The 13,424-nt window shown below is 46.5% G+C and overlaps 1 protein-coding gene across 6 annotated transcripts in view; it reads left to right on the top strand.

Moving 5' to 3' along the window:
• farp2 (FERM, RhoGEF and pleckstrin domain protein 2) overlaps nucleotides 1-13,424 on the top strand; it is a 110,976-nt gene that overhangs the window by 85,646 nt on the left and 11,906 nt on the right. For 2 of the 6 annotated variants that reach the window (XM_055943934.1, XM_055943937.1), the window contains one exon: nucleotides 13,081-13,220. The exons of the other annotated variants lie outside the window; for them this stretch is intronic. In XM_055943934.1, coding sequence (XP_055799909.1) covers nucleotides 13,081-13,220 — 140 coding nt within the window. The remainder of the gene's footprint in view (nucleotides 1-13,080; nucleotides 13,221-13,424) is intronic. 6 annotated transcript variants of the gene reach the window in all.

The following is a 13,424-nucleotide window of genomic DNA, read 5'->3' as shown; positions in this document are numbered from 1 at the left end:
CGAGAGGCCTGTCCCGCAGAGGCACAGACACAACACCGAGAGGCCTGTCCCGCAGAGGCACAGACACAACACCGAGAGGCCTGTCCCGCAGAGGCACAGACACAACACAGAGAGGCCTGTCCCGTAGAGCCACAGACACACACTATTTCGTGGGTGCTTATTTTTGTCCTATTTCACACATGTACAAGTGTGTGTTACTACATGTGTGAATTGGATATTCGTTTTTTTGCATTACCCACCCTCGGAGAGTGGGGTCACCGCCAGGGTCTGCCATTATCAACGGTGACCCTGGAGCAATTAAGAGCCTTGCTCAAGGGCACATCGACATATGTTTCACCTTGTCTGCGATTCATCTTAGCGACTTTTCGGTTATTGTCTAGCGGCACATATAAATCAGATGTTATTGGTCACCTGCACCGAATACAACGGGTGTAGACTTTACCGGGAAATGCTTACTTATGAGCCCTTCCCAACAATGCACAGTTAAAAAGTAAACAATTATAATAGTAACACGAGGAATAAAATGAAATATACAAGAATGGAGCTATATACAGGAAGTACCAGTACCAGATCAATGTGGAGCCATATACAGGAAGTACCAGTACCAGATCAATGTGGAGCCATATACAGGAAGTACCAGTACCAGATCAATGTGAAGCCATATACAGGAAGTACCAGTACCAGATCAATGTGGAGCCATATACAGGAAGTACCAGTACCAGATCAATGTGGAGCCATATACAGGGAGTACCAGTACCAGATCAATGTGGAGCCATATACAGGATGTACCAGTACCATATCAATGTGAGGCTATATACAGGAAGTACCAGATCAATGTGGAGCCATATACAGGGAGTACCAGTACCAGATCAATGTGGAGCTATATACAGGAAGTACCAGATCAATGTGGAGCTATATACAGGAAGTACCAGTACCAGGTCATTGTGGAGCTATATACAGGAAGTACCAGTACCAGGTCATTGTGGAGCTATATACAGGAAGTACCAGTACCAGATCAATGTGGAGCTATATACAGGGAGTACCAGATCAATGTGGAGCTATATACAGGAAGTACCAGTACCAGATCAATGTGGTGCTATATACAGGAAGTACCAGATCAATGTGGTGCTATATACAGGAAGTACCAGATCAATGTGGAGCTATATACAGGAAGTACCAGATCAATGTGGAGCTATATACAGGGAGTACCAGTACCAGATCAATGTGGAGCTATATACAGGAAGTACCAGTACCAGATCAATGTGGAGCTATATACAGGAAGTACCAGTACCATATCAATGTGAGGCTATATATAGGAAGTACCAGATCAATGTGGTGCTATATACAGGAAGTACCAGATCAATGTGGAGCAATATACAGGAAGTACCAGTATCAGATCAATGTGGAGCCATATACAGGAAGTACCAGATCAATGTGGAGCTATATACAGGAAGTACCAGTACCATATCAATGTGAGGCTATATACAGGAAGTACCAGATCAATGTGGAGCTATATACAGGAAGTACCAGTATCAGATCAATGTGGAGCTATATACAGGAAGTATCAGATCAATGTGGAGCCATATACAGGAAGTACCAGATCAATGTGGAGCCATATACAGGAAGTACCAGATCAATGTGGAGCCATATACAGGAAGTACCAGATCAATGTGGAGTTATATACAGGAAGTACCAGATCAATGTGGAGCTATATACAGGAAGTACCAGATCAATGTGAGGCTATATACAGGAAGTACCAGTACCAGATCAATGTGGAGCTATATACAGGGAGTACCAGTACCAGATCAATGTGCAGACGTAGATATGTACAGGAAGGCAGGGTAAAGTGACTAGGCATCAGGACAGATACTAATAAGGTAGATATGTAGATGAAGGCAGGGTAAAGTGACTAGGCATCAGGATAGATACTAATAAGGTAGATATGTAGATGAAGGCAGGGTAAAGTGACTAGACATCAGGATAGATGCTAATAAGGTAGATATGTACATGAAGGCAGGGTAAAGTGACTAGGCATCAGGATAGATACTAATAAGGTAGATATGTACATGAAGGCAGGGTAAAGTGACTAGGCATCAGGATAGATAATAATAAGGTAGATATGTACATGAAGGCAGGGTAAAGTGACTAGGCATCAGGATAGATAATAATAAGGTATTTGAGGTAGATATGTACATGAAGGCAGGGTAAAGTGACTAGGCATCAGGATAGGTACTAATAAGGTAGAAATGTACATGAAGGCAGGGTAAAGTGACTAGGCATCAGGATAGATACTAATAAGGTAGATATGTACATGAAGGCAGGGTACAGTGACTAGGCATCAGGATAGATACTAATAAGGTAGATATGTACATGAAGGCAGGGTACAGTGACTAGGCATCAGGATAGATACTAATTAGGTAGATATGTACATGAAGGCAGGGTAAAGTGACTAGACATCAGGATAGGTACTAATAAGGTATTTGAGGTAGATATGTACATGAAGGCAGGGTACAGTGACTAGGCATCAGGATAGATACTAATAAGGTAGATATGTACATGAAGGCAGGGTACAGTGACTAGGCATCAGGATAGATACTAATAAGGTAGATATGTACATGAAGGCAGGGTACAGTGACTAGGCATCAGGATAGATACTAATTAGGTAGATATGTACATGAAGGCAGGGTAAAGTGACTAGACATCAGGATAGGTACTAATAAGGTATTTGAGGTAGATATGTACATGAAGGCAGGGTACAGTGACTAGGCATCAGGATAGATACTAATAAGGTAGATATGTACATGAAGGCAGGGTACAGTGACTAGGCATCAGGATAGATACTAATAAGGTAGATATGTAGATGAAGGCAGGGTACAGTGACTAGGCATCAGGATAGATACTAATAAGGTAGATATGTAGATGAAGGCAGGGTACAGTGACTAGGCATCAGGATAGATACTAATAAGGTAGATATGTACATGAAGGCAGGGTACAGTGACTAGGCATCAGGACAGATACTAATAAGGTAGATATGTACATGAAGGCAGGGTACAGTGACTAGACATCAGGATAGATACTAATAAGGTAGATATGTAGATGAAGGCAGGGTACAGTGACTAGGCATCAGGATAGATACTAATAAGGTAGATATGTAGATGAAGGCAGGGTAAAGTGACTAGACATCAGGATAGATACTAATAAGGTAGATATGTAGATGAAGGCAGGGTACAGTGACTAGGCATCAGGATAGATACTAATAAGGTAGATATGTACATGAAGGCAGGGTAAAGTGACTAGACATCAGGATAGATACTAATAAGGTAGATATGTACATGAAGGCAGGGTACAGTGACTAGGCATCAGGATAGATACTAATAAGGTAGATATGTAGATGAAGGCAGGGTAAAGTGACTAGGCATCAGGATAGATACTAATAAGGTAGATATGTACATGAAGGCAGGGTAAAGTGACTAGACATCAGGATAGATACTAATAAGGTAGATATGTAGATGAAGGCAGGGTACAGTGACTAGACATCAGGATAGATACTAATAAGGTAGATATGTAGATGAAGGCAGGGTAAAGTGACTAGACATCAGGATAGATACTAATTAGGTCTACATTCTACATTGTAGAATAATAGTGAAAACAACACAACTATGAAATAACACATATGGAATCATGTAGTAACCAAGAAAGGGTTCATGAAATCAAAATATATTTTATATTTGAGATTCTTCAAATAGCCACCCTTTGCCTTGACAGCTTTGCACACTCTTGGCATTCTCTACCAGCTTCATGCATTTCAATTAACAGGTGTGCCTTAAGTTAATTGGTGGAATGTCTTTCTTTCCTTAATGCGTTTCAGCCAATCAGTTGTGTTGTGACAAGGTAGGGGTGGAATACAGAAGATGGCCCTATTTGGTAAATGACCAAGAGCATATTATGGCAAAAACAACTCAAATAAGCAAAGAGAAACGACAGTTCATCATTACCTTAAGACATGAAGGTCAGTCAATACGGAAAGTTTCAAGAACTTTGAAAGTTTCTTTTAAGTGCAGTCGCAAAAACCATCAAGCGCTATGATGAAATTGGCTCTCATGAGGACCGACACAGGAAAGGAAGATCCAGAGTTACCTCTGCTGCAGAGGATAAGTTCATTAGAGTTACCAGCCTCAGAAATTGCAGCCCAAATAAATGCTTCACAAAGTTCAAGTAACAGACACATCTCAACATCAACTGCTCAGAGGAGACTGTGTGAATCAGGCCTTCATGGTTAAATTGCTGCAAGAAACCACTACTAAAGGACACCAATAAGAAGAAGAGACTTGCTTGGGCCAAGAAACACGAGTAATGGATATTTAGACCGGTGGAAATCTGTCCTTTGGTCTGGACTCCAAACTGGAGATTTCTGGTTCCAACCGCTGTGTCTTTGTGAGACGCGGTGTGGGTGAACGGATGATCTCTGCATAGAGGAGGGGGTGTTATGATGTGGGGGTGCTTTGCTGGTGACACTGTCTGATTTTTATTTCGAATTCTTAACCAGAATAGCTACCACAGCATTCTGCAGTGATAAGCCTTCCCATCTGGTTTGTACTTAGTGGGACTATCAATTGTTTTTCAACAGGACAATGACCCAACACACCTCCAGGATGTGTAAGGGCTATTTTACCAAGAAGGCATCCACAATCCCCCGACCTCAACCAAATTGAGATGGTTTGGGATGAGTCGGACAGCAGAGTGAAGGAAAAGCAGCCAAAAGTGCTCAGCATATGTGGGAACTCCTTCAAGTCTGTTGGATAAGCATTCCAAGTGAAGCTGGTTGAGAGAATGCCAAGAGTGTGCAAAGCTGTCATCAAGGCAAAGGGTGGCTGCTTTGAAGAATCTCAAATATAAAATATATTTTGATTTAACACTTTTCTGGTTACTACATGATTCCATATGTGTTATTTCATCGTTTTGATGTCTTCACTATTATTGTAAAATGTAAAAAATAAAGCAAAACCCTTGAATGAGTAGGTGTGTCCAAACCTTTGACTGGTACTGTACATACAAAATGGACCGGATGTGGTGTAAAAACAAAACGGTCTAAAAGAAAAGCCGTCCCCCTTCTTCATGACTGTGCCGTGTGTGTGTGTGTGGACCATGATAGGTCCTTAGTGATGTGGACGCCAAGGAACTTGAAGCTCTCAACCCGCCCCACAACAGCCCCGTCAATGTGGATGGTGGCTTGCGCTTCCCTCATTTCTCCTGTAGTCCACCATCAGCTCCTTGGTCTTACTGATGTTTAGGGAGAGGTTGTTGTCCCGGCACCGTACTGCCAGGTCACTGACCTCCTCCCTGTAGGTCTCATCAGGTCCTACCACCTTCGTGTCGTCAGCCAACTTGATAATGGTGTTGAAGTTGTGCGTGGCGGAGGTGTTGTTGCCTACCCTTACCACCTCAGGAAGTCCAGGATCCAGTTGCAGAGAGAGGGGTTCAGTTCCAGGGTCCTTAGCTAGGTGGTGAGCTTTGAGGGGACTATGGTGTTCAACGCTGAGCTGTAGTTATTTCCCCTCTTGTCCGGGTGGGAGATGGCGGTGTGACGTGAAATATGTGGATTTGGATGTGTTGGTGCCGTATGTGAATTGGAGTTGGTTCAGGGTGTCTGGGATGATGATGGTGTTGATGTGTGTCATGACCAGCCTTTCAAAGCACATCCTAATTACACATGTATGTGAGTGCTACAGGGTGATAGTCATTTAGGCAGGTTACTTTGGAGTTCTTTGGAACAGGGACGATGGTGGTCAGCTTGAAATATGTTGGGATTATAGTAAAGAAATTGGCCCGAGCTGGTCTGTGCATGCTTTGAGAACGAGCCCCGGTATTCTGTCTGGCCCGGCGGGCCTTGTGATTCTTAACCTGTTTCAAAGTTTTGCTCACGTCGGCCAAGGAGTGCGAAATCACGCAGTCATCTGGAAAAACAGGTGCTTTCACACAGGAACAGTGTTCTATTCCTCGAAGCGAGCATAAAAAGGCATTTAGTTCATTTGGGACTTGTGCATCGCTGGGCAAACCAATGGCTGGGTTTCCCTTTTTGTAATCGGCTATCGACCTGCCACATACGACGAGCGTTGGCGACCGGTGTAATAGAATGCCACTTTCCTCCTATATTGTCCGTTCGCATGTTTGATGTCTCATCGGTTGTTGTAGCAGGCTTTCTTGAATGTGTCCCGTTCCGTGTAAACTGTAGCTCTAGCCTTTAACCCAGCGTGGCTATTGTCTGAAATCAATGTAATCCACGGTTGTTGATTTGGATACGTTTTTATAGTCACTGTGGGGAAGACTCTTACTCGTATGCTCTTATTGATAAAGCCAGTGACGATTGTGCTGAACTCCTCAATGTTATCCGATGAATCCCGGGAACATATCCCAGTCCGTACTAGCACAACAGTCCTGTATGCCTCACTTCTGCTTCATCCAACCACTTCTGTATTCAGCACATCACTTGTACTTCCTGTTTTTAACTTTTGTTTGTAAACAGGAAGCCGGAGTTTTATTTTTATGTTTTATTTTACCTTTATTTAACCAGGGAAGTCGGTTAAAAACAAATTCTTATTTACAGTGATGGCCTACCAAAAGGCAAAAGTCCTCCTGCGGGGACTGGGATAAAAATAGAGGACAAAAACACACATCACATCAAGAGACACTACATAGAGACACCACACCACTACATAGAGACACCACACCACTACATAGAGACACCACACCACTACATAGAGACACCACACCACTACAGAGACACCACACCACTACATAGAGACACCACACCACTACATAGAGACACCACAACACTACATAGAGACACCACAACACTACATAGAGACACCACAACACTACATAGAGGCGCCACTACATAGAGGCGCCACTACATAGAGGCGCCACTACATAGAGGCGCCACTACATAGAGGCGCCACTACATAGAGGCGCCACTACATAGAGGCGCCACTACATAGAGGCGCCACTACATAGAGGCGCCACTACATAGAGGCGCCACTACATAGAGGCGCCACTACATAGAGGCGCCACTACATAGAGGCGCCACTACATAGAGGCGCCACTACATAGAGGCGCCACTACATAGAGGCGCCACTACATAGAGGCGCCACTACATAGAGGCGCCACTACATAGAGGCGCCACTACATAGAGGCGCCACTACATAGAGGCGCCACTACATAGAGGCGCCACTACATAGAGGCGCCACTACATAGAGGCGCCACTACATAGAGGCGCCACTACATAGAGGCGCCACTACATAGAGGCGCCACTACATAGAGGCGCCACTACATAGAGGCGCCACTACATAGAGGCGCCACTACATAGAGGCGCCACTACATAGAGGCGCCACTACATAGAGGCGCCACTACATAGAGGCGCCACTACACTACAGAGGCGCCACTACACTACAGAGGCGCCACTACACTACAGAGGCGCCACTACACTACAGAGGCGCCACTACACTACAGAGGCGCCACTACACTACAGAGGCGCCACTACACTACAGAGGCGCCACTACACTACAGAGGCGCCACTACACTACATAGGCGCCACTACACTACATAGGCGCCACTACACTACATAGGCGCCACTACACTACATAGGCGCCACTACACTACATAGACGCCACTACACTACATAGACGCCACTACACTACATAGACGCCACTACACTACATAGACGCCACTACACTACATAGACGCCACTACACTACATAGACGCCACTACACTACATAGACGCCACTACACTACATAGACGCCACTACACTACATAGACGCCACTACACTACAGAGACGCCACTACACTACATAGACGCCACTACACTACAGAGACGCCACTACACTACATAGAGACGCCACTACACTACATAGAGACGCCACTACACTACATAGAGACGCCACTACACTACATAGAGACGCCACTACACTACATAGAGACGCCACTACACTACATAGAGACGCCACTACACTACATAGAGACGCCACTACACTACATAGAGACGCCACTACACTACATAGAGACGCCACTACACTACATAGAGACGCCACTACACTACATAGAGACGCCACTACACTACATAGAGACACCACTACACTACATAGAGACACCACTACACTACATAGAGACACCACTACACTACATAGAGACACCACTACACTACATAGAGACACCACTACACTACATAGAGACACCACTACACTACATAGAGACACCACTACACTACATAGAGACACCACTACACTACATAGAGACACCACTACACTACATAGAGACACCACTACACTACATAGAGACACCACTACACTACATAGAGACCACTACACTACACTACATAGACACCACTACACTACACTACATAGACACCACACCCCAACACTACAGAGACACCACACCCCAACACTACATAGAGACACCACACCCCAACACTACATAGAGACACCACACCCCAACACTACATAGAGACACCACACCCCAACACTACATAGAGACACCACACCACAACACTACATAGAGACACCACACCACAACACTACATAGAGACACCACACCACAACACTACATAGAGACACCACACCACAACACTACATAGAGAGATACCTATGACAATGGAGTCAATGGTCAGATGGTCATGGTCACATTTGCCTGAAGGGAGGACGAGAGAGGGCCTTTTATGCATTTCTGTGGGTAGAGTAAAAGTGGTCTAGAGTTTCTGTGCCTCTAGTGACACAAAGAGACGCGTTTGGTAGAAGTGATCTAGGATAGTTTTAAGTCTCTGAGTTAGTCTCTGCCCACCAGAAACGTTGCCTCTGGGTGAGCGGTCTCTTTGTTTATGGCCCCATACAGTTCGTTGAGTGGTGTTTTGCTTGGGGAGGGATGTAGACTGCCGTGATAATTACGGATGAGAACTCTCTTGGTAGATACAAGGGTCTACAGTTTACCATGAGGTATTCTATATCAGGTAGATTAAAGGGTCTATGTCAGGTAGATTAAAGGGTCTACAGTTTACCATGAGGTATTCTATATCAGGTAGATACAAGGGGCTACAGTTTACCATGAGGTATTCTATATCAAGTAGATTAAAGGGTCTATGTCAGGTAGATTAAAGGGTCTACAGTTTACCATGAGGTATTCTATATCAGGTAGATTAAAGGGTCTACAGTTTACCATGAGGTATTCTATATCAGGTAGATTAAAGGGTCTACAGTTTACCATGAGGTATTCTATATCAGGTAGATTAAAGGGTCTACAGTTTACCATGAGGTATTCTATATCAGGTAGATTAAAGGGTCTATATCAGGTAGATTAAAGGGTCTATAGTTTACCATGAGGTATTCTATATCAGGTAGATACAAGGGTCTATAGTTTACCATGAGGTATTCTATATCAGGTAGATTAAAGGGTCTACAGTTTACCATGAGGTATTCTATATCAGGTAGATTAAAGGGTCTATAGTTTACCATGAGGTATTCTATATCAGGTAGATACAAGGGGCTACAGTTTACCATGAGGTATTCTATATCAGGTAGATTAAAGGGTCTACAGTTTACCATGAGGTATTCTATATCAGGTAGATTAAAGGGTCTACAGTTTACCATGAGGTATTCTATATCAGGTAGATTAAAGGGTCTGCAGTTTACCATGAGGTATTCTATATCAGGTAGATACAAGGGGCTACAGTTTACCATGAGGTATTCTATATCAGGTAGATTAAAGGGGCTACAGTTTACCATGAGGTATTCTAGCTTGAGAGTCCGTTCACATTTGAAGCTGCACACCAGTTGTTATTTATGAAAAAACACACTTGAAGTCATATTTTGAAGTAAAACAGGCGAGGTTAGTAACTGTCGATGTGATGTGCAGAAGTGCTTGGTGGTCACATGATAATACTATGATCTTTTTTTGAACAAGGAAATAAAGAGAAACATGATGAAAGTCACTAAATAGCAAAGTTGTGTTGGAACTTGTACAATGTTGCCCTTCTCCGTCGGCACCGTCTTTAAAACCGTCCGTCCCTCAGCTCAGCTGTCAGAGCTGCAGTGTTTGGGTCAGCTGTCAGACAGAGCTGCAGTGTTTGGCTCAGCTGTCAGACAGAGCTGCAGTGTTTGGCTCAGCTGTCAGACAGAGCTGCAGTGTTTGGCTCAGCTGTCAGAGCTGCAGGGTTTGGGTCAGCTGTCAGAGCTGCAGTGTTTGGGTCAGCTGTCAGAGCTGCAGTGTTTGGGTCAGCTGTCAGACAGAGCTGCAGTGTTTGGGTCAGCTGTCAGAGCTGCAGTATTTGGCTCAGCTGTCAGACAGAGCTGCAGTGTTTGGGTCAGCTGTCAGAGCTGCAGTATTTGGCTCAGCTGTCAGACAGAGCTGCAGTATTTGGCTCAGCTGTCAGAGCTGCAGTGTTTGGCTCAGCTGTCAGAGCTGCAGTGTTTGGCTCAGCTGTCAGAGCTGCAGTGTTTGGCTCAGCTGTCAGAGCTGCAGTGTTTGGCTCAGCTGTCAGAGCTGCAGTGTTTGGCTCAGCTGTCAGAGCTGCAGTGTTTGGCTCAGCTGTCAGAGCTGCAGTGTTTGGCTCAGCTGTCAGAGCTGCAGTGTTTGGCTCAGCTGTCAGAGCTGCAGTGTTTGGCTCAGCTGTCAGAGCTGCAGTGTTTGGCTCAGCTGTCAGAGCTGCAGTGTTTGGCTCAGCTGTCAGAGCTGCAGTGTTTGGCTCAGCTGTCAGAGCTGCAGTGTTTGGCTCAGCTGTCAGAGCTGCAGTGTTTGGCTCAGCTGTCAGAGCTGCAGTGTTTGGCTCAGCTGTCAGAGCTGCAGTGTTTGGCTCAGCTGACAGACAGAGCTGCAGTGTTTGGCTCAGCTGACAGACAGAGCTGCAGTGTTTGGCTCAGCTGACAGACAGAGCTGCAGTGTTTGGCTCAGCTGACAGACAGAGCTGCAGTGTTTGGCTCAGCTGACAGACAGAGCTGCAGTGTTTGGCTCAGCTGACAGACAGAGCTGCAGTGTTTGGCTCAGCTGTCAGACAGAGCTGCAGTGTTTGGCTCAGCTGTCAGACAGAGCTGCAGTGTTTGGCTCAGCTGTCAGACAGAGCTGCAGTGTTTGGCTCAGCTGTCAGTCAGAGCTGCAGTGTTTGGCTCAGCTGTCAGTCAGAGCTGCAGTGTTTGGCTCAGCTGTCAGTCAGAGCTGCAGTGTTTGGCTCAGCTGACAGACAGAGCTGCAGTGTTTGGCTCAGCTGACAGACAGAGCTGCAGTGTTTGGCTCAGCCGTCAGACAGAGCTGCAGTGTTTGGCTCAGCCGTCAGACAGAGCTGCAGTGTTTGGCTCAGCCGTCAGACAGAGCTGCAGTGTTTGGCTCAGCCGTCAGACAGAGCTGCAGTGTTTGGCTCAGCCGTCAGACAGAGCTGCAGTGTTTGGCTCAGCCGTCAGACAGAGCTGCAGTGTTTGGCTCAGCCGACAGACAGAGCTGCAGTGTTTGGCTCAGCCGACAGACAGAGCTGCAGTGTTTGGCTCAGCCGACAGACAGAGCTGCAGTGTTTGGCTCAGCCGACAGACAGAGCTGCAGTGTTTGGCTCAGCCGACAGACAGAGCTGCAGTGTTTGGCTCAGCCGACAGACAGAGCTGCAGTGTTTGGCTCAGCCGACAGACAGAGCTGCAGTGTTTGGCTCAGCCGACAGACAGAGCTGCAGTGTTTGGCTCAGCCGACAGACAGAGCTGCAGTGTTTGGCTCAGCCGACAGACAGAGCTGCAGTGTTTGGCTCAGCCGACAGACAGAGCTGCAGTGTTTGGCTCAGCCGACAGACAGAGCTGCAGTGTTTGGCTCAGCCGACAGACAGAGCTGCAGTGTTTGGCTCAGCCGACAGACAGAGCTGCAGTGTTTGGCTCAGCCGACAGACAGAGCTGCAGTGTTTGGCTCAGCCGACAGACAGAGCTGCAGTGTTTGGCTCAGCCGACAGACAGAGCTGCAGTGTTTGGCTCAGCCGACAGACAGAGCTGCAGTGTTTGGCTCAGCCGACAGACAGAGCTGCAGTGTTTGGCTCAGCCGACAGACAGAGCTGCAGTGTTTGGCTCAGCCGACAGACAGAGCTGCAGTGTTTGGCTCAGCCGACAGACAGAGCTGCAGTGTTTGGCTCAGCCGACAGACAGAGCTGCAGTGTTTGGCTCAGCCGACAGACAGAGCTGCAGTGTTTGGCTCAGCCGACAGACAGAGCTGCAGTGTTTGGCTCAGCCGACAGACAGAGCTGCAGTGTTTGGCTCAGCCGACAGACAGAGCTGCAGTGTTTGGCTCAGCCGACAGACAGAGCTGCAGTGTTTGGCTCAGCCGACAGACAGAGCTGCAGTGTTTGGCTCAGCCGACAGACAGAGCTGCAGTGTTTGGCTCAGCCGACAGACAGAGCTGCAGTGTTTGGCTCAGCCGACAGACAGAGCTGCAGTGTTTGGCTCAGCCGACAGACAGAGCTGCAGTGTTTGGCTCAGCCGACAGACAGAGCTGCAGTGTTTGGCTCAGCCGACAGACAGAGCTGCAGTATTTTGTGGCAGCATTGTGTTGGTCAGCTGTCAGACAGAGCTGCAGTATTTGGGGAAGCGTTCATTAGGCACACAGAGCAGTGGATACACGGCTTGTCCTCATCTCCTCACCCCATAGTCATTCTCCTGCACCTCCCTGCTCCGCTCTCTCTCCCATGATTCATCTTCTCTCCTCCTCTGATGATCTTTTCTTATTTTCATTTCAGTGTTTCACTGTTTCGTCACTTCCTTGCACTGCAGTCTTGTCTTTGTGGAAAACACTCCAATCAGAAGCGTGTGTTCTTTATCTCTGACCAATCTTGTTCTGTCTGTAACTAACTCCTCCCCTCCACAGCCCTGGCTGAAGGTCTTTCTTATCTACCGTTCTGTTTCTGTCGCTGAATGTAAACCTGCCATCTAATCCTATGTTGCTTTCCTCCTTTATCCACACCTCTTTCTTTCTCTGTCCTTTTCGCTTTCTGCCCCTGTCTTTCTTTCTCTCCCTCTATTTGCCCTCTTTCTCTGTCCTTTTCGCTCTCTCTGCCCCCCCCCCCCCCCCCTCCTAGTGTTCTGTTCCCCAGCCGTGTCTCCAGAGCTCCCTCCTCGTTACCTGCTGGGTCAGGGCCAGAGACCCAACACCATCACACACGTCTGCTGGTACCGCAACCAGAACCTCTCACTCACTGATTATCTGCGCATGAACCAGGTACCACACTAGCAGAACCAGGTTCCAGACTGTAGAACCAGGTACCAGACTAGAACCATACTATAACCATGTTATAACCAGGTACTACAACCATGGTAGAACCATGTACCAGACTAGAACAATACTAGAACCCAGTACCAGACTAGAACCAGGTACCAGACTACAAGCATGGTAGAACCAGGTAGGAGCCTAAACCAGGTACCA

The sequence above is a fragment of the Salvelinus fontinalis genome, chromosome 14, assembly GCF_029448725.1.
Source record: "Salvelinus fontinalis isolate EN_2023a chromosome 14, ASM2944872v1, whole genome shotgun sequence".
Lineage (NCBI taxonomy): Eukaryota > Metazoa > Chordata > Actinopteri > Salmoniformes > Salmonidae > Salvelinus > Salvelinus fontinalis.
Note: the sequence above shows the minus strand (reverse complement) of the source record. Positions and strands in the feature narration are given on the sequence as shown.